The sequence below is a fragment of the Manis javanica genome, chromosome 3 (assembly GCF_040802235.1).
Source record: "Manis javanica isolate MJ-LG chromosome 3, MJ_LKY, whole genome shotgun sequence".
Taxonomy (NCBI): Eukaryota; Metazoa; Chordata; class Mammalia; order Pholidota; family Manidae; genus Manis; species Manis javanica.
This window is the reverse complement of record NC_133158.1, coordinates 114,874,912-114,900,242: the sequence shown is the minus strand read 5'-3', so window position 1 is coordinate 114,900,242 and position 25,331 is coordinate 114,874,912. Positions and strand designations below refer to the sequence as shown.

General features: G+C 41.5%; 1 protein-coding gene across 5 annotated transcripts in view; it reads right to left on the bottom strand.

Annotated features, from left to right (window-relative positions):
- Nucleotides 1-25,331, bottom strand: part of ATP13A5 (ATPase 13A5) — a 103,738-nt gene that overhangs the window by 27,779 nt on the left and 50,628 nt on the right. For 4 of the 5 annotated variants that reach the window (XR_012129289.1, XM_073231903.1, XM_073231906.1 and 1 more), the window contains 8 exons: nucleotides 23,514-23,664; nucleotides 12,642-12,728; nucleotides 11,868-12,024; nucleotides 9,783-9,900; nucleotides 6,345-6,469; nucleotides 5,357-5,517; nucleotides 3,208-3,333; nucleotides 2,045-2,124 (listed from right to left, as the gene is read on the bottom strand). Coding sequence is in view for 4 of the 5 variants with exons in the window: in XM_073231903.1 (XP_073088004.1) it covers nucleotides 2,045-2,124; nucleotides 3,208-3,333; nucleotides 5,357-5,517; nucleotides 6,345-6,469; nucleotides 9,783-9,900; nucleotides 11,868-12,024; nucleotides 12,642-12,728; nucleotides 23,514-23,664 (1,005 nt within the window). In the remaining variant the exon portion in view is untranslated. The remainder of the gene's footprint in view (nucleotides 1-2,044; nucleotides 2,125-3,207; nucleotides 3,334-5,356; nucleotides 5,518-6,344; nucleotides 6,470-9,782; nucleotides 9,901-11,867; nucleotides 12,025-12,641; nucleotides 12,729-23,513; nucleotides 23,665-25,331) is intronic. The other variant, XM_073231905.1, reaches the window with a different exon arrangement.

Here is a 25,331-nt window from a genome sequence, read left to right as displayed (position 1 = left end):
ATCATAGCACTTCCCATACACTCAATACACAGAGCATTGCCTGTTCAGTCTGTGTTTTGGTTGCTGACTGCCACTTCAAGTTTAGAGTTCAGAAGCTAGGATGAGAGGCATTTGGGAAATGGTTTAACAGATATAACTGTAGATATACACACATATTCTTGATGAATCTCAGAGTGAAAATGAGATAATGTACTCCCCATCTACACCTGTTTTATGTGCAAACATAATATAAATAAAAGAATAAATATTAGAGCTGTTGCTAAAGAAAAAGAACTTCTCTGATGCAGAACACACTCTGCCTTCTATTATAAAGAAATAATGCAGTATCGATTAATGTAATTATTAGTAAAAGCTCAGTGGCAATTTGCCAAAAACAAGTGGAATAACACCAAGGAAACAAGGAAATCTCAGAGAATTTCCTTACTGTGGACACATAAGAAACTGTAATTTTTATAGGTCAAAAATAGTCAAATGTAAACCAGTTCATATACTTCAATCTAATATTTGGCTAGTACATATGAAAATCATCCTATAAACATTTGCATGTGCTCATATGTATGTCATGACTGTGTGTTTGCTGACAATAGCTTCCTTTCTTCAGGCTTAAAGTGCATATTTAGAATTTATATCACATAAGGAATCTTACATGTTTTAGTGTTCCCTGAATTCAAAAGAGAATTCAAACAGCCTTATGCATATTGCCAATAATACAGACATGAGGAATAAGATTGAGAAATTAAGAAGACAGCTCATTCTGAGACAGTGTATGTCTTCCTGAACTAATTTTTCTTTAGAGGAATATAGCTTTTCAAAAGTAAGCATTTAAGTTGGCAAAATTCCCCAGCCATTAGAAAAGGTAAAATTAGTTTCTTCAGCCAATATCATATAATGACCATAAAAGTAAAATAGTCATTTTAGACACTGGTTACTAACCTAGCCTCAAGGCATTACGGGACTTAACAGGCAGTTTTGAAACTTCCCTAAGAGTGCTTGGGCAACAAAAAATAACAGTCAAAGGCAGTCTCCTGATTTTACATACTACTTATCAGCAACTATGTGTGAAATTTCACATTCTCCATCCCTTTTCAGAAATCTGCAGCCCAGAAATTGAAACTTTCTCCGCAAGTAATAGGTGAGTCTGGTCTCAGGAGGAGCCGTTTCACTCTGATGTGACTTGATCATCTTATTTTTGAAGGAGATAAGAAAGGACATTTTTTGGTAAAGTTTGGCTTCCATACCAGAGTCAGAAACAGTGACAATGCCATCCCACCTCTTTCCTAGAAGACCTGAAATTATTTTTACATCTTCTAACAGACAACCACAATTAATTCTGGGTGATAACTCACATACTTTCCCATTTTTCCCATTCTGAGCTACAGAAACCCCTATCATTTCTATTGCCTACACCCACCCAGGGCATCTTCCTCAGAGATAAGCCCTATGTATGGACCACAGAAGGAACGTTCTCTGGCGTAGGCAGCGTCCAGCACAGCTGTTAGTGATCTCTACTCCCTGGCATTCGTGATGTTGTGTAATGCCTTTCTTTACTGTGAGCTGGACCGGTGGCTTGCTTCTAATGAAGAGAATAGAGCAAAAGTGAAGGAGTGTTATTCTGAGGTAAGTATCTATGAGAATGGTGACCTGTCTTGCTCCGGCTCTTCCTGCTCGGCACTCCTGTGGAGCCTAGCTACCACACAGCGAGCTTCCTTATGAAATACCCATGTGTCAAGGAACTGAGGGTGGCCTCTGCCCAAAAGTGAAAAACTGAGACTCTCAGTCCACCCACAGAACTGAATCCTGCCAACAACATGGCAGTGAAGCTGCTGGCAGGTCCTTCCCCAACAAGAGCTGAGATGACTCAGTCCTGGCCAGCACCTGCTTATGGCCTTTGCAGAGATCTCAAGCCAGAAGGCTCAGCAAAGACACCTGGATTCCAAACCCACAGAAATGTAAAAAGTGGTGTTATTCTATGCCACTCTGTTTGGGGGGTAATTTGCACAGCAAGAGGCCACCAGTACACTCTCCTTTCATGCAAAGCACCTACTTCAATTTCTGAAATTCTTCAACAAGGCTAGATTTCTGTCCAGGAGACATTCTTGCGAAAATGGTTCCATTCACCAGAATCTAAAGAGAGAAAACAGCTATTGCAATAGGATTAAGAATAAGAACACTTTTTAAATAAAAGAACAGCCCTGGAAAAATCACTCTAGCCACTATTTTAATACAGCATTGGGTGGCATGTCATTAGAGCAAATGTCAGGAAAGGGAATAAGGGGATTTAATACTTTAATATTTAACTTTCACTCTCAGCCCTCCATCTCAACTCTATTACTTCTTTCCAGGCCCTTTTTCCAGACGAGTGACCTCTAATTAATAATAATAATTAAAAAGCAGGAGCGTAGATGGGATAATAATGCTTAAGGAAATACAGTTCTTAATGCTAAATACAATCTCCATAATTGCAGCATAGGCAGAGGAAAGACCAACAGATCAGGAGTGGAGCAACAAGGTTCCATTCTCAGTTCTGTCCCAGCTGGCTGTGCAAAGCTTCGACAAGTGACTTGACCTCTCTTGAGTCCCAGCGTTCTCACCTCTCCAATGAGGAACTGCACTCACGATTTTCTAGAAGCCCGTGGGGTCTAGATTCTATGGTCCTTGACTGGTAAGGAGACAACATTTTCAAGAAACTGCTAACAGATGGTTGCTGCCCTCATCTTGTGTTGCTTACCTCCTCCACATGACAGCGCCACCCTGCACAGCACTACTAAACAGAGACCCACAGAGGACAAGGTAGCAGATGATTTTGAGAATAAACTATGTCACCTCCCACTGTCATTTACAAATCCAGACAGGAAGGGGAATAGAGCTCAGCCTGACATCAGTTGGTAGCTTTCAGAGAGAAGCTGACCCACATAACAGGCAGCATTTGGAACTCCCTCCCTGCTGGGGAGGGAAGGGAGAGCAGGGTGGGACTAGGCTGGTCATGGGACAAGGGGCTGCACCAGAACTCTGAGGAGGAGGCCGTGCGCATGTGCAGGACCAGTAAGCCTAGGTGGGGCGGGTTGCAAAGGAGCAGTGCCCTTCTGAGGGGTTCATTCCCTCAATCTGAGACCACACCTCATCACCTTCACCACCTACTCACTTCCCCTTTTTTTGCCTCACTAATTTGAGGAGCAAAACAAAACACTTCATTTCTCCAGCACTTACTTTTGGAAGCAAGCTGTTGAAATGCTGGAATATCACTTTGTATGATTTCCCACTCATTGCAAAATGGTAAGAGCTCCCTCTGTCCCCGGTCGGCACTGGACTGTTTCCAATGTTAATGTAGGTTTCCTAAGATCAAAAGGGCATCATTTCTACATTGCCTCTCAAGGAATGTCTCTGCTGTCCTATGCTCTGTGGAAGGAAGTGTGTTCATGTTACCTAATAGTGCGAGGGCCAGCAAATACATATGTAATTTGCCTAAGGAAGTTAGACTCATATGAAGAAGACAATCAAAATATCCTCCCCAAATTTTATGAGCATATGATACTTTGACAACATGATGCTCTTGTTCTTGTCCTGGGAGATAATACATGTGATGTCAGTCTACTGAAAAAAATCATTCCATAGTACCAATATGTGATTCCAAGGAAGAACAGGAAACATTCTTCCCTTCTCCTCCTCATGTAACCTTTTACTTCTTAATATCTCTTACCAGTCATTCATTCAAAATCATGCCCCAGTTGCTTTACTGTAAAATAGGCAGGCTCTTTCTTTACAGCCTAATTCTTTTTAGCACCTGACCTGTCACCACCCCACCAGGTAAGCTCATGGTGCACATGTCATTTCCACACCCTGTGTACTATTGCAGCTGCACCAACCCTTTTCTGAAACCTGCCAAGGTATCTCCATCACTGTGTTCATGTCCATGAGAGAACATCTGAAGAATGCATTTGCATTCTTCAAGTCTGTAGCCAGTAATGACTTTTCATTCAGTATTTCTCAGAAAGCCTTATGTTGTATAGGACTGTGAATTGAAATAGTGTGAAAGGTAAGAAAATTTTATTCATTATAGGAATTCATCTTAGGGAAAATATTTTATTTGGAATTTAAAAATATTTTGATGTGTTAATTCAGAGGCAAGATGATAAACCTCTCCATTTCTACTCCCCTTGCAAAACAGCCAACAAAAGACATGCCCTAAGACATTCCACATGAGGCAAGGACAGCATTCCTTTTGCTTTTACTGGAAAGTATGAGGGGAGGAAGCCACAGAGGTGGAGGAAAGCCTGAGACTGTGATGTAACTTCTCCCGGAAATAACCAAAACCAGTAAAGGTATTAAACTCATGAATGGGTAGTGTGAATGGACTGTTTGTTAAAAATTAGCAAGGACCTGAGTCTAGGCACACAGTAAAACTGAGGCAACATGCACTGATGCAGAAGCAAGCTGCAAAAGCAACTTTGCTTTTTTGCAAAGAAAAAAGCCCCATAAATCTCCTGAAAGCATAGAGTTGGCTGTCATCTTTTGCAGCTAGTGCAATGGGGTTTGAGCCAATGTAAGCCACCTCTTCACAGGGGAGGTGCAGGGACACAGCACAGTTGTACAGTCTGTATACTGAACAAAGGCTAATTCTACACTTAACAACTCAAAGGCCTGGTCATTCTGGATGAAGGGACATTTTTGCAATTTACCACTTGGAGGACCATCTCTTTGAATTTCACAAAGGCAGAGGTGTGACATTTAGTGATGGGATGGTAGGTTACAGCCCATTCTCATCACACAAAAGAGCTGTCCTTGTACAAGAGCACAGAAAACTTGCTCTCCAGAGAAGCCTGACACCTGTTAACTTCCTGCCACAGTCCCAGCACAACCTAAATGCCCATGGGTTTGGGTGGAATCAAATAAACCTGAATTTGATTTCCTGCTCTTCAATTTGCCAGTTACGTGCCTTAGGCAAGATTACCTCTCCTGGCCTCAGTTTCCTCATTTGTAAAATGAGCAGTTTACTCAAGTGTATAGAGTAACTGAGGGTCTAATGCGAAATATGTATGTAAATCAGTGGTTTTCAACCAGGGCTGCACATTGGAATCCCCAGGAGGAAGTACTAATGCTGGCTCCCAGCCCAGACATTCTGATTTAATCTGCAGAGCCTTGGCATTGGGGAGCGACATACTCTTCCAGGTGATTTCTGTGTGCACCCAGGGCTGAAAAGTGCTGACAGAAATGCTAAATGCTTTGCAAACTGTAAAACTCTGGACAGATGTCAGGGATTATTACTGTGGTAAATTCTAATGCTGAGAGAAGGCTGTCCGGGGCCAGCACTGTATTCCATCAGCCCAGGCCATGGCAGGCCATTCTGACATTTGCTCACATTCTTCTCAGGTCCATTCTCTTGCTTCTCTACCAGCTGCCAGGTCAGAGAGGCAGGAACAAACTCTTCTGGTTCATTGGCTTCCACAAGGATCACTCGGCTCCCTCGAGGAATCATTTCGGAATTCTTTGCAACAGTAATGGCGGTTTGAAGGTTGTCACCTAGATGACAAAAAAAGTCAGCTTGCTTTATGTATAAACCTCTCAGCAACCAGAATTGGGCTCTCCCCTCACTGAGTGTCCATATCACTTTGTTGGGGGTCCTTGGGGGCATTTATTGCTTTCTGCCTTATTTTAGAACCATTTATTTTCCCCTCTGCCCAGGCCTGCCTCTCCCTGGTCGTCAGGTACTATGTCAGTATCTCCCTCACACGGCAGTTAGCATCATGCCCTAAACATTGCCTATCTCCAAAGCATGTATACATGAATAAATAAACATTTAAGCACTTCCCAATTGCTCTTGAGGAGACTGACATCTCTTAGTGATGAAAGTAATGGGGGCCCAGTCTGGTAGTGTAAAATCATCCGTGGGATCTGGATTTCAACTTTGCAGAGAGAACACTTAGGGCTGCAACATGCTTGGATTTGATCATCACATGCCACACCTGCCCCATGCCTAGAAGGACAGTCTAGCAGAGTCTCACGCCCTTTACTGAGGTCTCACTGCGGTTCTGGATCAGGACACATCCGTTCCTGTGTTAGAACATTTACTGTGAGCGCATTAGCACTGCACTGGTCCTGGGGAGGAAGGGAGGAAAACTGAGCACTGGACATAGAGGAAGGGTTTTGGAGAGTCCAGATATGCACCTCCCAAGCTCTGGCGGTGGTAGGGGGCAGTCCCCACGCAACTGGAGCCCAGGGGAACCACTGACAGCTCAGCGTACTTCCTTCTGCCTCAGTCATGTGAACTCACTCAATTCACATGAGCTTTCCCCCTTTTTCTTATGCCAGGGATGCCCTCAGCTTGCCAGGCCTCTAGAAATACATACCAGTAATCATCACAGTCCTGATACGGGCCTCACTCAGCTCCTTCAAGACTGGCTTGGTCTCCTTCTTCAAGCGATTCTCCATGATGAGAAGTCCCAAAAATGTTAACTCGGACTCTGCCTTCTCTCTTTCAATTCAGGAGTAAGTTAGTATTAGCGCTTATGTAGTCTCAACAGTTGGATTTATTTCTTCCTTTCTAAAATGTCTAAGTTCTATCAATGTAATACATGCAAGTGTTTAAAAAATAAAAAATAACCCAAAACCTTATAATGAAAACCACCAGCTCCTGTCCCCACGCCTCCTCATCCCTTCTCCTTCCCAGAGACATCCACTGTTAGCTGCTGCTTCCAGTTTTCAACTCCATTTTTAAAAACAGTGTGCTTATCTTCCAACTCTTCAGTTGTTTTTAAAATTTTTATTTTGTATTTTTTAAATTTCCAAGCACTTTTGTTCTCTTGAGCTTGTAATCCCTTCAGTTTCTGAGACACTTATGAAGTACGTACTGCGTACAGGATACTACAATCATAGGTGCACATGGAGTCATTCGCTTCAACCATCAGCTGTAGCCTCCAGGAAATACATGGCATCAGTCAAGGAGCTGAAGTTTTCAGAATTTGAAATAGGAGGCTTGGAGTCTAATTAGGTTAGATTAGTGATGTGTGACTAATGGAATAAGTCTCTTCTGAAACAGAATAAATTTTATGTGCCTTTTTAAAAAGTAAATTTGGGGACCAGGAGGTCTTTCTTGATTGCATCTTTCCTTTTTCTGTCCAGAGTGGGGCCAAGATTTCAGGGAGAGGAGCGTGGGGGAGGAGGAGACCTATGGATCTGACCTTTCTGTACACTGTCATTAATCCCTGGTGTTTGGGCCTGAGTCTCACCTCCACCTACTGTAGTGCATAACATATCTGAGTCTTGGCCTTTCCTGGGTCCTACACGGTGAACCAACTTTCCTCTTGCCATCTTTCTGTCTGGTAGGGTGTAAGCTGTAGCTTCTACCATCCTGCTGATTCAGCTGGCACTCCCCACTGACTTAACATCTTACAGAAATATGCAGAGATCTCTCATCTGCACTTAATGCTTCTCTAGATTCCTTTGATACTATTTCTTTCTATTATGTAGAGGACTTTGGAGGGAAAGGAAATAAACATATGATCAATGAACCTTCTTTAAGAGAAAGATTGGAGTCAGATTGCTTGATGAAAAATATAATTCAAACTTGGATGGGAACACAATGAAGAAACTGCTCTCTGGAGGAGAGTATAAGTTGCTACATCCTTCATTCAAAAGTCCATTCACCAAATAACTTTTTGTCTTAGATTTTTATATTAGACACTTTGGCAAATACTCAGAAAATCATATATGAATCCTGCCTTAGTGATTTCAGAGGATATTATAAAAGAAAATCTATACCTTAATATAAAACTCATTATACTGCCACCATTTAGCTTCATGACTTTCTTTTATAGATTGGGTTAATATTTTCTCATTAACCAGAACTAAAAGAAAGATCCAAAACTCTTCTCACCAATGTATTCTGGTTCTGGTCTTATTTCATGACTCTTCCCTTCATTCACTGTTTCAAGCAGTTTGGCCTCTTGCAACCCTATCCCATTCCCAGCACAAGCCGCGGCAGGCCCTTGTGCCCACTCTTCCTGTTGCCTGCAATGCTCCCCCCCCGGATAGATGCACCCTTTGCTTCCTTACTTGACTGCGGTCTCTGATCAAATGTTGCCTCCTCAGAGGACTTACCTGATCATTCCATGTAAAACAGCATCCTTTTTTCACTTCTAAAAATCTTCTTAACTTGATTTATTTTTTCCCTTATTACTTGACAGTATGTTAAAGGATTTATTTTATTATCCACTTTCCCCAATTAAGATATAAGCCATGAGGGTAAGAATTTTACATTATTCACTTCTTAATTCTCAGTGCCCTGAAGAGCATCTCACACACAGTCAAGCTCAATAGAAATCTACTAAACCAAAGAAAGAGCTTGATAAAGTATTTTTCCTGTTTCTTAGCTTTGTGTTTTGTTTTTCTAAATCATCTCAAAAACGGTTATAATCCCATTTATGATATCTGTTTTTTAGATATTTTTCTATTTCCTAATTGAAAAACTGCTAAATGTAATTTGATTCTAATAAATATCAAAACCTTATTCCTTTGCCTTGTTTGAAAACATTAACTAAATTTCAAGAAGCAGAATAGGTTCCTGATATTCTCTGGAAAAATGTGAGGTGGTTGGAAATTTAGCACATTTTGTCCTCACTTTCCTATTTTTGTTATATTTATAAAATGTTTATCTCACTAGTGGCTTTTAAATGAGAACATCACAGCCGCATTCGAATGTGGCAGCTGGGTGGTGGCTGCTCTCCAGGTCTAGCTAGGGAAAGCTTTTCTTCACACATGACCTTAACTTCCATTATTAAATTTTATGTCTTGAACAATTACAAAATTCTATTTGTTATGGGTCTTTATGCTTGCTCAAGAATAGCTAACACCTTGAATGTTAAATCTGAGAGTGTCATTCATACATTTCAAAATGAGCATTGTGATTCTATTTAGAAGATGAAAATGCCATGGCTGAAAGGCTCCTTAGAGATCATCTAATCCTATGTTTCATAGGTGGGGGGAAATAGACATAGTCTAAGAAAGAGACAATGATTACTGATTATATAAATAGTAATGTTGAACCACGGATATCCACATCTTATGAAGAAGGGCTCATCATATATAAAAGAGGATCTCTCTACCAGCAACACAAAATCAAAGATAAGGAATGCATGAATGATTTGTTATTCAACTTTCCATAGTATCTCTCTACTCCTTTATTATAGACAATTTTAAAAACAACCTTTAAAAACTGAGAAACATTGAAAGAAAAAAATAGTTTACAATTTTTCCTCTAATGTGCACAATTTATCCCTTAATGTAATTAAGAATGCTGAATTCTATTTCATACACGGAATTCAGTTTGCACTCACTACCTCTCCAGATCTGAAGGAGGCGTACTATTGAGCCCTAAAAGAAGCTAAGTCTGAAGAATCCTGGAGGCCTTTCAAAGGGCCAGCTGTCTCCTCCTCCTAACCCCTTTGTATGTGGAACCCCAAAGCCAGTCTGCTACCTAATGTTTGGAGGTTGAAAGACAGCTGGATATTTTTGGTGGGATGATGGGATGTAGGGCAGAGATAACTCACTGGCCTATGGCAGTTAGGAGATCTCAACTGTCATCCTTGTTCTGCCACCAACCAGCACTGGAAATTGAGCAAGTCCTCCCCACGGTGGTTTACAGTTGCCCATCTCTGAATCAGAATGAGATTGTTTCTCTATCTCCCAGAGCCTTCCTGTTGATGTAAGCTGTCCATCTGTCCATCTCCCAGGCTCATTCACTTCTTGCACACCAATCGTGCCCTAGCGCCAATTTCCAACTTCCTTACCTGGCTAAACTCTCTACTTCTGAAAGCTTCCCCATCGTCAAGGCTCTATGAGCAAGGGCAATGACGCGGAACCCTTGCATTGTGTAACTCCTCAGCTCCTGTGGGAAATTCCGGGGCACTGTCAGTTGAGAGGAAAGAGGGAAATGTAAGGTCACTGGCCACCAACTCCTATGCGAGATTTGGGATTCAGTCACTGTACCTTGTTTTAACCCTCACTCCAAAAAATGCTTTAATAGAAAAGCTAAAGCTTCAGTTAAAGGCCACAAATGACTTCATCAGTGTGTTCTTATTATTCTGACAGAAATGAATGCTGAAGACGTGCTGGTTATCAACTGGGTGTCAAATACACAGGCTGGCTTTAGTAAGGACAGACCTCAGGACTATGCCCACCTGAATGAAATAAGAGAAACAGCCAATCCTCTACATCAGAGGTCAGCAAACTACAGACCAAATCTGGCCCTTTGCTTGCTTTTTTAAATAAAACTTTGTTGCAACAGAGCACTGCCCATTTGTTTGTCTATGGCTGCTTTTGGATGACAATGGCAGGGTTGAGAAACAGATATAGAATCAGATCTTTAGAGCCTAAAATATTTACTACCAGACTTTTTGCAGAAAAGTTTGCCAATCCCTGCTTCAGATAATAGATGAAACGGTGTCAGCATTGATGTGTGTGTTCTGGCCTGAAAATCATAACTAATGTTAATATAGTCATAAAGTCTTTATGGCGTATAGCATGCTTCTAAGGGTGTTAGAAAGAAGCACAGTACAATGGGATGTATAGTGGCTTGGGTAGCAAAACACCTGGATTCTAGTCCTCACTTTACTGCCCACTAGTTCTCTAACTTGGGCATGTTAAATCTCTCTTCTACACCTCCATTTTCTTATCCATAAAATGAGACAATTGTGGATCTCATGTCTCCATGCATCTCAGACTTCCTGCATTCTAAAATAATCCTGGAAATGGGAGATCTAATTACAAGAAGGTCCTAGCTCTCTATTTCTTAAATACAGGGGGAAAAGCAATCACTGAAGATGGTATTAGTGCATGTTAATGATCAGAGGTTAGGACAATAAGTAAAACAGGAAGGGCTGCCTGAAGCATGAAAGGTGACAAAGGACAGGCCCAAACCCTTACTAATCAAGCAGGGACAGTTAGTCACCAGTTAAAAATTCAAGAAGATACTCCCCTGTATCTATGTGGCTTAAAATACAAAAAAAACCACGAAACACAAAACAGCAAAGCACAGGCCATCTAGTGGTGAAGTAGAGAGTTAATAGGAGTCATAAGGAAGATCAAATCAGAAAAGAGGGGTACTTCCAAGGTAAAAAAGATTCCAAGTAGAGAGAGAAATTAGAGCAATTATTTGCCAAATCTGAAATTCTGTGCACAGATGATGGCTATCAGCAATTCTAAGGAGAATATAGATGAAAATCAGGAGAAAAAGGCCAATTTTATCCAAATGAACTCATTTGAATGCACAATATTCTTATAAATCTAGACTGCCGCTTAGAGAGTGCATATGTTTATAAGACAAGAAACAATACAAATCAGCTCAAAATCTGGTCCAGAAAGAGGAAATGGCTGTGAAAATGATCAATTACTTTGCTCTAATACCATCTAATTTACTTTCATCACTTTTTTCTAAAAGATGTATCTTTTCTCTATTTTCCTTCCATCAATCTGTCCGAGGCCCCTTAAGTGGTGCCCCCCAAAGGTGAGGAAGCGGCCCATCCACAGCATCAGTCAAGTGCCCAGACCTATCCCTTTGGCCCCTTCTGAATGCATCTCATTCTCGCCCTTCCTGGTTCTCTAACCCCTATGCAGCTTCCTGTTCTAGCTCCAGATGTTTGAGTCACATCTCCTTCCCTGATACCCTACTGTGGGTGGGCATTTCTGGCCGGACCACAGCCAAATATTTATTCTCTGCTTCTGCCTTGAGATGGTCACCTCTGCTTTATTGTATCTATTGGGCCCACCTACACCCACTGAGAAAACATCCACCTCTACAATCATTGATTTAGGCTTGTTTGCTTTATGTGTTTGGGCTTTTAAAATATTTTACCTCCTAAAAAAAAAAGCGTCACCTGTTTCAGATCTGCAGAACTTGACCAGCATCTCTGGGGCACCCTTCATGTAGACATGGAAGTGATCATCCCCTGCTAGCTGAGCAACCACAGACATCCTCTGCAGGCTCGAAGAAAATGGAAACTGGCGCAAGATGGTGATGGCTTCCACGGGACTCTGTGAGCGTGCCAAGAAAGAGGAGCTTAGAAACTTTACAGTGAGATTTAGCAGATGCACATCAACAAGGCGTTTACTCAGCAATGATCCCAGGGGCAGCACGAAGTAGTATATTTGTCACCACATTGGTATTTTTCAGGCTCCCCCTAAGGCACTTCTCTGGTTAAGTTGTTTGGTCTGCAAAATTCTGACCATCTTCCAGGCTAAGCTCACAGGTCTGTGGTGCTTCTCTCTCTCCCAAATAGTATTCACTCCCCGCTCTGAACTCCTGTGGCAGTTTCTTCAGCCTTTGTTACAGCACTTGGCAAACTGTATTGCATTTATTCCCACCTAGGTTGCTTTTCTACGAGCTCATGTACTCCTCCAGTACAGATCCCAACATATCCAACTTTAAGATCACTCTATCCGTTAGCACCTAGTACAGAGCTCAAGCATACATAGGTAAGTGGTGAGTGTTGAATAAATTAATGGATAAATTCAGGATAAAAGGATAAAACCAACTATGGACACTGTTAGGATAAGGTAAAAAAACAGGACTATAAAAATATGTGAAAGTTGGAGAAGTTTCACCAGTGCTAAGGGCACAGAGCTACATAATTTAAAGAAGCAAATCATACCTGACTGGCTTTTGGTCCTGGTTTCATTATTATGTTTGAATCTGGCATCCCAAATTTGCAGTAGTCTACATTGCAATCTTCCATTATCTGTTTTAAAGTGAAAACATTCATAAGATTCCTTAGAGAAAAATAAGAAAAAAATATCTCTTTCATTTGCATAGGACTTTAAGCTTTTCAAAGCCCTTTTCACATATTTTCTTTTCTAGGCCAATTACCTTAATGCTATCACTGTCAAATTTCTGTGGTATTGGTATATATTAAGGACCTTATTGTAGACTGTCAAAAAGCCAGAAATATTGTGACTGCATTTTAAGTAGTAATTGATGGAAGAAATGCTAGCTACAGGCCAATGGCTCTTCCTAAATGGTATGTCCAGTAATTGGATGAAGGTTTAAGTGGAGATCTACATTCCAATATAGCTGAGCACATTAGCTCTCAGATAGGTAAGGATTGGGTCTTGAGATAAACATGGGACTATCTCTTTTGCTACGTCTATGTTATTAGCCTAACTGGTTGGCTAGAGAGTTACCAAGTTAGCTGCTAGCAAAATAGACAGCATATTTGAAAATCGTTTGATTTCTTTGGATATCACAACAGTATAAGTTATACCATCTAAGAAACCAATACTGACCTAAAATGTGGGAAAGGGAGTTGGTTACATAAACAGAAGTCAGAAAATAGGAGACATCGGATCTCCATTCTATCACTTACCTGTTTAACCTTGGGGACATCACTTCATTTCTCCTGACTTCAATTTCTTCTGAAAAATATTCTGATATCCCTTCCAGTGCTAAAATTCTTAGAGTCTTTAAGGACATTTTCCCTTCCCTTTATGTTTAATGAAGAGTTGCTAACTACCAAAGGATATGTAATTCAAGCTTCAAGTCAATGAATAATCTTATACTTTTATGCTTTGTTGGGGTGGATATAGTGTTCTTACAGACAGTTCTTACAGAGCTAATGCTAAAGGTTTATGTTCCCACACAAGATGCCAATTTATATGTCATTTGTACAAGTACATCAACCCTTCTCCAATGAAGAAGGGGGTACCATTAGAACCAGAATCAATGTCACATATAATGATAATGACCCTGTGCAATTCATCACTGTATCAACTTCAGTGATGCTGGTAAGGATGTTATTTATAATAATTACAGTGATTCCTCTCTATTAAGATCCAGGAGAGTGATTGCTGCTTTGTTTTTATGTCAAAAATTTCTCCACAGCAAATGTGGTACTTTTAGCTTACTGATAGCAGAAACTTCCCCATTTACCAGGTTTCTCCTTTTATTACTTTGGTCTCTAGAAAGCCATAATTTTCCTACTGTACATCTTCACATTAGTCTCTTTGTGAGGTGTACTCCATGCTCCTGTAACCATTTGTTTCTATTCCTTTGCATCTCTGTTTCAAATGCTGTCCTGTAGTTCATGTATCCATAAGAAGCTTTAAAATGCTTTTTTAGGGGGCAGAGCCAAGATGGCGGCGTGAGTAGAGCAGTGGAAATCTCCTCCCAAAAACACATAGAGCTATGAAAATATAACAAAGAAAAATCTTCCTAAAATAGAGACCACAGGACACAGGACAACATCCAGACCACATCCACACCTGCAAGAACCCAGCGCCTTGTGAAGGGGGTAAGATACAAGCCCCGGCCCGGCGGGACCCGAGCGCCCCTCCCCCCGGCTCCCAGCGGGTGGAGAGAAACCGGAGCGGTTTTTTTTTTTTTTTTTTTTTTTTTGGCGAGCGCTTTTTGGAAGCCTTAGAGGGACGGGCCCCCCGTTGCTGGGGAGGCAGGGTGGCGGGACCGGTGAGGAGGTGCCTGGGAACGGCGCCGGAGGACAAAGAATATCCCGCATTTCTCCCTGCGAAACCTGGGGGCGGGTGCCTGAGACCGGTGCCTGAGGACGGAGGAGGTCGCGCGTTTTTCCCCTTTTTTTTTTTTTTTTCTCTTTTTGGCGAGCGCTTTTTGGAAGCCTTGAAGGGACGGGGACCCCAGTGCTAGGGAGGCACGGTGGCGGGACTGGAGAGCAGGTGGCTGGGACCGGCGCTGAGGACAAAGAATATCCCCCGTTTTTCCCTGCGGGACCGGTGGGCGGGTGCCTGAGACCGGCACTTGAGGACAGAGGAAATCGCGCGTTTTTCCCCTTTTTTTTTCTCTTTTCTGCGAGTGCTTTTTGGAAGCCTTGAAGGGACAGGGACCCCGGTGCTAGGGAGGCAGGGCGGCGGGACTGGTGAGCGGGTGTCTGGGACCAGTGCCTGAGGACAAAGAATATCGAGCGTTCCTTCCCTGCGGGACTGGTGGGTGGGTGCTTTTTGGAAGCCTTGAAAGGACAGGGACCCTGGTGCTAGGGAGACAGGGCAGCAGGACCAGAGAGCGAGTGCCTGGGACCGGCACCTGAGGACAAAAAAAAAAAAAAAAAAAATCGCTTGCTTTTTCCTTTTTTTTTTTTTTTTTTTTTTCCCATTCTCTCTGTTCCCTCTCTCATTGTTGCTTGTTGTTTTGGTTTGGAGAGTGCTTTTTGGAAGTCTTAAAGGGGCAGGACAGGTCACTTAGACCAGAGGCAGGGAATCTGGGGATCTCTGGGCACTCTAACCCCCTGGGCAGCAGGGAGCACAGAGGCCCCTTACGGAGATAAATAGCCTCCTGGCCGCTCCCCCTCCAACGGGGCTCCACCATTTTGGAGGAACAGCCCCAGCCAGGCCAAGCCCACAGCAACAGCGGAGATAAACCCCAAAGCAACTGGGCAGGAAGCAGAAGCCCTGTCTGCGCACAGCTGCCCCGCACAAGCCACTAGAGGTCGCTATTCTCCCAGGAAAAGGCCACAAACCAACAAGAAGGGAAGCTCTTCCAGCGGTCACTTGTACCAGCTCTGCAAACTATCCCTATCACCATGAAAAGGCAAAACTACAGGCAGACAAAGATCACAGAGACAACACCTGAGAAGGAGACAGACCTAACTAGTCCTCCTGAAAAAGAATTCAAAATAAAAATCATGAACATGCTGACAGAGATGCAGAGAAAAATGCAAGAGCAATGGGATGAGATGCAGAGAAAAATGCAAGAGCAGTGGGATGAGATGCAGAGAAAAATGCAAGAGCAGTGGGATGAAGTCCGGAAGGAGATCACAGATGTCAGGAAAGAGATCACAGAAGTGAAACAATCCCTGGAAGGATTTATAAGCAGAATGGATAAGATGCAAGAGGCCATTGAAGGAATAGAAGCCAGAGAACAGGAACGTATAGAAGCTGACATAGAGAGAGATAAAAGGATCTCCAGGAATGAAACAACACTAAGAGAAATATGTGACCAATACAAAAGGAAAAACATTCGTATTATAGGGATACCAGAAGAGGAAGAAAGAGGAAAAGGGATAGAAAGTGTCTTTGAAGAAATAATTGCTGAAAACTTCCCCAAACTGGGGGAGGAAATAATTGAACAGACCATGGAATTATACAGAACCCCCAACAGAAAGGATCCAAGGAGGACAACACCAAGACACATAATAATTAAAATGGCAAGGATCAAGGACAAGGAAAGAGTTTTAAAGGCAGCTAGAGAGAAAAAGGTCACCTATAAAGGAAAACCCATCAGGCTAACATCAGACTTCTCAACAGAAACCCTACAGGCCAGAAGAGAATGGCATGATATACTTAATGCAATGAAACAGAAGGGCCTTGAACCAAGGATACTGTATCCAGCACGACTATCATTTAAATATGATGGTGGGATCAAACAATTCCCAGACAAGCAAAAGCTGAGGGAATTTGCTTCCCACAAACCACCTCTACAGGGCATCCTACAGGGACTGCTCTAGATGGGAGCACCCCTAAAAAGAGCACAGAACAAAACACACAACATATGAAGAATGGAGGAGGAGGAATAAGAAGGGAGAGAAGAAAAGACTCTCCAGACAGTGTATATAACAGCTCAATAAGCGAGCTAAGTTAGGCAGTAAGATACTAAAGAAGCTAACCTGGAACCTTTGGTAACCACGAATCTAAAGCCTGCAATGGCAATAAGTACTTATCTCTCAATAGTCACCCTAAATGTAAATGGACTTAATGCACCAATCAAAAGACATAGAGTAATAGAATGGATAAAAAAGCAAGACCCATCTATATGCTGCTTACAAGAAACTCACCTTAAACCCAAAGATAAGCATAGACTAAAAGTCAAGGGATGGAAAAACATATTTCAGGCAAACAACAGTGAGAAGAAAGCAGTACTAATATCAGACAAAATAGACTTCAAAACAAAGAAAGTAACAAGAGATAAAGAAGGATACTACATAATGATAAGGGTCTCAGTCCAACACGAGGATATAACCATTCTAAATATATATGCACCCAATACAGGAGCACCAGCATATGTGAAGCAAATACTAACAGAACTAAAGAGGGAAATAGACTGCAATGCATTCATTTTAGGAGACTTCAACACACCACTCACCCCAAACGATAGATCCACCGGGCAGAAAATAAGTAAGGACACACAGGCACTGAACAACACACTAGAACAGATGGACCTAATAGACATCTATAGAACTCTACATCCAAAAGCAACAGGATATACATTCTTCTCAAGTGCACATGGAACATTCTCCAGAATAGACCACATACTAGCTCACAAAAAGAGCCTCAGTAAATTCCAAAATATTGAAATTCTACCAACCAATTTTTCAGACCACAAAGGTATGAAAGTAGAAATAAATTCTACAAAGAAAACAAAAAGGCTCACAAACACATGGAGGCTTAGCAACATGCTACTAAATAATCAATGGATCAATGAACAAATCAAAATAGAGATCAAGGAACATATAGAAACAAATGACAACAACAACACTAAGCCCCAACTTCTGTGGGATGCAGCGAAAGCAGTCTTAAGAGGAAAGTATATAGCAATCCAGGCACACTTGAAGAAGGAAGAACAATCCCAAATGAATAGTCTAACATCACAATTATTAAAACTGTAAAAAGAAGAACAAATGAGGCCTAAAGTCAGCAGAAGGAGGGACATAATAAAGATCAGAGAAGAAATAAACAAAATTGAGAAGAATAAAACAATAGCAAAAATCAATGAAACCAAGAGCTGGTTCTTTGAGAAAATAAACAAAATAGATAAGCCTCTAGCCCAACTTATTAAGAGAAAAAGAGAGTCAACACAAATCAACATAATCAGAAATGAGAATGGAAAAATCACGACAGACTCCACAGAAATACAAAGAATTATTAAAGACTACTATGAAAACCTATATGCCAACAAGCTGGAAAACCTAGAAGAAATGGACAACTTCCTAGAAAAATACAACCTCCCAAGACTGACCAAGGAAGAAACACAAAAGTTAAACAAACCAATTACAAGCAAAGAAATTGAAACAGTAATCAAAAAACTACCCAAGAACAAAACCCCGGGGCCGGACGGATTTACCTCGGAATTTTATCAGACTCACAGAGAAGACATAATGCCCATTCTCCTTAAAGTGTTCCACAAAATAGAAGAAGAGGGAATACTCCCAAACTCATTCTATGAGGCCAACATCACCCTAATACCAAAACCAGGAAAAGACCCCACCAAAAAAGAAAATTACAGACCAATATCCCTGATGAATGTAGATGCAAAAATACTCAATAAAATATTAGCAAACAGAATTCAACAGTATATCAAAAGGATCATACACCATGACCAAGTGGGGTTCATCCCAGGGATGCAAGGATGGTACAACATTCGAAAATCCATCAACATCATCCACCACATCAACAAAAAGAAAGACAAAAATCACATGATCATCTCCATAGATGCTGAAAAAGCATTTGACAAAATTCAACATCCATTCATGATAAAAACTCTCAGCAAAATGGGAATAGAGGGCAAGTACCTCAACATAATAAAGGCCATATATGATAAACCCACAGCCAGCATTATACTGAACAGCGAGAAGCTGAAAGCATTTCCACTGAGATCGGGAACCAGACAGGGATGCCCACTCTCCCCACTGTTATTTAACATAGTACTGGAGGTCCTAGCCACGGCAATCAGACAAAACAAAGAAATACAAGGAATCCAGATTGGTAAAGAAGAAGTTAAACTGTCACTATTTGCGGATGATATGATACTGTACATAAAAAACCCTAAAGACTCCACTCCAAAACTACTAGAACTGATATCGGAATACAGCAAAGTTGCAGGATACAAAATCAACACACAGAAATCTGTAGCTTTCCTATACACTAACAACGAATCAATAGAAAGAGAAATCAGGAAAACAATTCCATTCACCATTGCATCAAAAAGAATAAAATACCTAGGAATAAACCTAACCAAGGAAGTGAGAGACTTATACTCTGAAAACTACAAGTCACTCTTAAGAGAAATTAAAGGGGACACTAATAAATGGAAACTCATCCCATGCTCATGGCTAGGAAGAATTAATATCGTCAAAATGGCCATCCTGCCGAAAGCAATATACAAATTTGATGCAATCCCTCTCAAATTACCAGCAACATTCTTCAATGAATTGGAACAAATAATTCAAAAATTCATATGGAAACACCAAAGACCCCGAATAGCCAAAGCAATCCTGAAAAAGAAGAATAAAGTAGGGGGGATCTCACTCCCCAACTTCAAGCTCTACTACAAAGCCATAGTAATCAAGACAATTTGGTACTGGCACAAGAACAGAGCCACAGACCAGTGGAACAGATTAGAGACCCCAGAAATTAACCCAAACATATATGGTCAATTAATATTTGATAAAGGAGCCATGGACATACAATGGCAAAATGACAGTCTCTTCAACAGATGGTGCTGGCAAAACTGGACAGCTACATGTAGGAGAATGAAACTGGACCATTGTCTAACCCCATATACAAAGGTAAACTCAAAATGGATCAAAGACCTGAATGTAAGTCACGAAACCATTAAACTCTTGGAAAAAAACATAGGCAAAAACCTCTTAGACATAAACATGAGTGATCTCTTCTTGAACATATCTCCCCGGGCAAGGAAAACAACAGCAAAAATGAGCAAGTGGGACTACATTAAGCTGAAAAGCATCTGTACAGCGAAAGACACCATCAATAGAACAAAAAGGAACCCTACAGTATGGGAGAATATATTTGAAAATGACAGATCTGATAAAGGCTTGACGTCCAGAATATATAAAGAGCTCACACGCCTCAACAAACAAAAAACAAATAACCCAATTAAAAAATGGGCAGAGGAACTGAACAGACAGTTCTCCAAAAAAGAAATACAGATGGCCAAGAGACACATGAAAAGATGCTCCACATCGCTAATTATCAGAGAAATGCAAATTAAAACTACAATGAGGTATCACCTCACACCAGTAAGGATAGCTGCCATCCAAAAGACAAACAACAACAAATGTTGGCGAGGCTGTGGAGAAAGGGGAACCCTCCTACACTGCTGGTGGGAATGTAAATTAGTTCAACCATTGTGGAAAGCAGTATGGAGGTGCATCAAAATGCTCAAAACAGACCTACCATTTGACCCAGGAATTCCACTCCTAGGAATTTACCCTAAGAACGCAGCAATCAAGTTTGAGAAAGACAGATGCACTCCTATGTTTATCGCAGCACTATTTACAATAGCCAAGAATTGGAAGCAACCTAAATGTCCATCTGTAGATGAATGGATAAAGAAGATGTGGTACATATACACAATGGAATACTACTCAGCCATAAGAAGTGGAAAAATCCAACCATTTGCAGCAACATGGATGGAGCTGGAGAGTATTATGCTCAGTGAAATAAGCCAAGCAGAGAAAGAGAAATACCAAATGATTTCACTCATCTGAGGAGTATAGGAACAAAGGAAAAACTGAAGGAACAAAACAGCAGCAGAATTACTGAACCCAAAAATGGACTAACAGGTACCAAAGGGAAAGGAACTGGGGAGGATGGGTGGGCAGGGAGGGATAAGGGGGGGGAAGAAGAAGGGGGGTATTAAGATTAGCATGCATGGGGGGGAGGGAGAAAGGGGAGGGTGGGCTGCACAACACAGAGAGGACAAGTAGTGACTCTACCACATTTTGCTAAGCTGATGGACAGTAACCGTAATGTGGTTGTTAGGGGGGACCTGATATAGGGGAGAGCATAGTAAACATAGTATTCTTCAGGTAAGTGTAGATTAAAAATTTAAAAAAAAAAAAGAAAGAAAGAAAGAAAAGGGGGATTACTCCTTAACAGGATAAAACTATTGGTAAATCAAAGATCAACGCATGCTTTAAATATCCTTAATGTTGATCACTTAAAGGGTGTCAGATGATCAGCTATGGAGGTACTCTTTTCTGATAATATTCCTTTCTCTTAATTAAAAAAAAAAAAAAAAAAAGCAGTTACTGTGTGCTGACCTCCAATGAGTTCTACACAGTGGTATAGAGGGCATGTCAAAGTGTGGGCAAAGGGTCTGTTTGTTTCTACGCAGAAGATCAAGGCCTAGCTTGGATACCCAGAAAATGAACTAAGATACGATATGAGGAGGAGCTTCCGGCATCAGCACTCTCTGGAGGACTTGTGCCGGGGGAGGATCATCAAAAAGCCTCCACAGGGATCCGGATGATGCTGCGGTTGTGGCTGCATCCAGCCCACCGTCTCCTGGACTTGCCATAAGAAGGAGGAGAGAGATGTCTAGGCTGGCATGTGCATACAGTGAGACAACGAATTTGACTGGATCTGTACTGTTGGAACTCAACCAGGAGTTGGGAGGGGTGCAAGTTGTAGCACCCCAAAATCTCATGACTATAGACTATCTATGGTTAAAAGAACATATGGGATGTGAACAGATCCCAGAAATGGGCTGCTTTAATTTGTCTGATGGTTCAAGTACAGTTGGAAAATATCCATCATATCATAGATAAATTTTCACAAATGCCTAGGGTGCCTAAATGGTTTTCTTGGCTTCACTGGAGATGGCTGGTAATTATAGATTTGCTTTGTTTATGTCACCGTATTCCTATTATGTTAATATGTGTGTGCAAATTAGTTAGTAGTTTAAAACCTATACATACTTAAGGTACTATACAAGAAGATATGTCAAAGAAATAATCAATCCTCCCAAGTTTCCTTCATATGCTACCTCTATAGCTTTTCTTCTTCCTTCCTAATTACAAACCTTAAATAGAATTCGTGCCTCATATCGAATTTACCGAGTATCATAATTCCTCCAGGTGGTAAAGATACCTCGAGACAAGTGCTGGGCATAGAAGCCACAGGGCATAAATCTGCAAAGAAGTAAAAAGCTAACCTTTGCAAACAATATGGCTTCTCTCTCACTTACCAACTTTACATTTCCCTGTATGGCCCCGGAAGATGACTGGTTAGCCAGAGACGGGTAAGATTCCTCAAGGGAGGAACAACCTAAGACAGGCACAGTCGCAGGGGGGCCATCAGGTGAGAATTTGGGGATCAACAGAGGTGAGGCTCAGAACCTCACCCCCCCTGCTTTGAGAGAAATCTTCTGCATCCGTGGATGTCTTGCTGCCCTTGTCTAGCCTGGATTAATACTTAGTCCATAGGCACACACCTGATCATCTGATCATCTACATTTGCCTTCTTACAGCACTAAACTATGTTTTCTACCTTTATCTTGCATCTACCTACCACTTCAGCATTTTATTAAAAATAAAAATAATAATAATAATAGGAGAAATGTGGGATCAACATATAAATCAAGTACAAAAATCAAATGAATATTCATATTTGACCTGATGGTTTATAGGTCATATTGCATGATCAAAACCGAAAGTTTCTGTGATGAATGCCCTTGTACTGTTCACCATGTAAGAATTTATTCACTCTGTAAGAATTCATTCACCATGTAAGAACTTGTTCGTTATGCTTCAGAAGATTGGAGACTGACGAGAATTAGGCTTGAGATGGATTAATGATTGTACATTGAGCATTGACCCTCCTATACTGAATTTTATTGTTGTTAACAACCATTTGATCAATAAATATGAGAGATGCCCTCTCAAAAAAAAAAAAATGCTTTTTTAAGGGCATAATAGTGCAATGAATTAACTATTGAATGAGGAAATAAATAGCCCCCATTTGCTGGGCACCTTACAATATACACAGCCTTGTTAGCACATAGTCTCAATGTTCCCCACAAGTCCACAAGTAAGGCATTATTACCCCAAATGCACATGTGAAGTAACAGTCAGTGTCTTAATTCTGGATTTGTGGTCACGTAACTAGAGAGGGATGGAATAGTTGCCAGGATGGTTTATACCCTTCAACTGTTATTCACACTCAGTTGGACCAAGGGACTTCCAGCTTGGTGCCTAATACAGTAGCTCCCAGCAACTTGTGGCTATTGAAATTTAAATTTTAATCAATTAAAGTAAATACTACTTAAAATTCAGTTCCTCAGTTGCATAGCCTCACTTCAAGGGCTCAATAGCCATGGGAAGCTAGCGGCTACTGTAGTGCCCAGTGCTTTGGACTGCTGTTTCTCAAGGGGTGTTTTGGAGAACACTTGTCCCATGTTTTGGCCTGTCAAGGTTTTGTGGTCAAATAGATTTGGTAAATACTGCCTATCATATTTTATCTTGAATATTCACAATGCAGCACAGTATATTAAAGAAATCCTGGAGTCAAGAAAGCAATTTAATGTTGCTTGAACAGCTGTTCCCAAATTTATTTGATCATGACCCCCATTCCACCTTGTACTCATTAACAGAGTTCTTTGGAGCAGAAGTTGGGAAATTCAGGAAGTTATCTAACCTTCACTTCTGTGTTGTTATGAATCTTCTCTGGGTTTCAACCAAAGTTAGAAAAGCTTTAGCACCACTAAGAAGGATTTCTTCAAATTTTCCTTATTCGTTTGAACCAGGAAACAATCACCTTACCCAGGAAGTGCCTTCAAACATTTTGACATCCAGGGGATCTCCCTGGATGGTTCCGTTGAGAAGGATGAGAGAGTGGCAGCTGGCCATGGCGGCACACAGTGGGCCCCATGGCAAAGCCTTGCCTGAGGCAAAGCTGTGGACTTCCTGGAAACTGGTGGAGAAGATAATAAGGTCAGGTCTTCAACAGAATCATTTGGCACTCTCTGCTTCATCACTCTCACTAATACAGAGCTTCATGTGCACCTCACTCAATGCTCCAATCCTGTTATGGCTCCCCATGCCCTATGTGATGAAGTCAGAGCCCTAGGTTCTAATCACAGGGACTTGTAAGGCCATTTGCAGCCAGCCCACATGGTGGCAGTATTAGAAGATACAATTGTGGGAAGGCTCAGAGAGGATAACCTGCCACACCACAGAGCTGGCTCTAGAAAGCCACACACTCCAGACAAGAAGTCTCTAGGTCACTGAGGTATCAGTGATGGGAAGCCTGCCTGCTGGTTCCTGTTTCTTTCAAGTAAAAGCATGCACGGACTCTGAAGTATTTCTCACTGCTCAGCCTTCTGGCCTTTGCCCCTCTTTCCTGAAACTCCCAGCATGGATATCCAGTGTCCAAAGCCCGTTTTCTTTTAGACAGTAGATAGGTTTGATTTACCTTTCTCTCTTCCCATTATAGAGCTGAATGGAACTGCATCTAGTTGTTTCTATTCCTCCAAAAACTTCAGAGTACTAAGAGAAAGGTGGGGTGGTGGGGGTAGGGGTGGAAACTACAGACATCCTTTTACCCTTTCACTGCTCTGACCAGTAGAGGACAAAGCAGTGCCTTTGTGGCCCCAGCATCTGAGCAGCCAGGAGCAGAGACACACGAGTAGAGCCAGAGCTCCTGTATTCACTGACACCTAGCCCAGGTGTCTCTGCAACCTCACATGGCCTGTCTGCTGTTACCTTGTGCCAGTGCTGTGTCTGGCCCCACGGCTATTGAGGCCCTTGAATAACTCCTCAGTGACAGCAGTCTCAGCCACTGTTTAGAACCAAGCTGGGGTACTCAGAGCTTAAGAGCATCTCCACTCAGCCTGAGAAGCAGCAGCCCCCTAGAGAAGGGAGCTCAGAACAGGGTACACACTTTGGAGTGAAAGGGGCATATTCTCCCCCCTCTAGTTCTTTTCTTGAGTAGCATCTTTGTAATTGTCTTCTCCCATCCCAGGTGCCAGCTTTTAGCTCATGTCTGTAGAAATTCTTGCCATATACCCTTTAAAACCTATCTCAAATGCTATCTCCTTAAGTGGTTTTTCTTGATTCATTCATTTTCAAAATCATTTTCTACCTTTTATCCACTACGTTATTATGGAAAGCAGGAATGTGTATTATATTAAGCAATTATTGTTTCTCTTTCTCTTTTCTGATATTTGTGCTTTTCAAGGCCTGTGTTGAACTATGGAAGTGGGTACATTTACACCTTTTTATCACACTAGACTGTGAGCTCTGTGAGGGAAACGATGGAGTTCTTCTTTTCTCAATCCCCCATCAACTAGTCACTGGGAAGTCTTTGCCTTGTCTAATTAAGCACAGTTTTGATGTCACTCTTTGCTATTCTGGATTATTCATTCAGCTCCTTAGTTAACCACCTCATTCTATTCCATTTTTTATGTGTGGTTTGAAGATGTATTTTCCCATCTGATTTTGAACTTAACAAGTTATAACAATTGGGAGATGATTCCTGCCAGTTATTGTATGTATTTTATGTGACATTCATCCTTCAACACTGGAAGGATGGATTTGGGGTCACCAAGGTCACCCCACCCATCGCACGTTCCCCCTCCA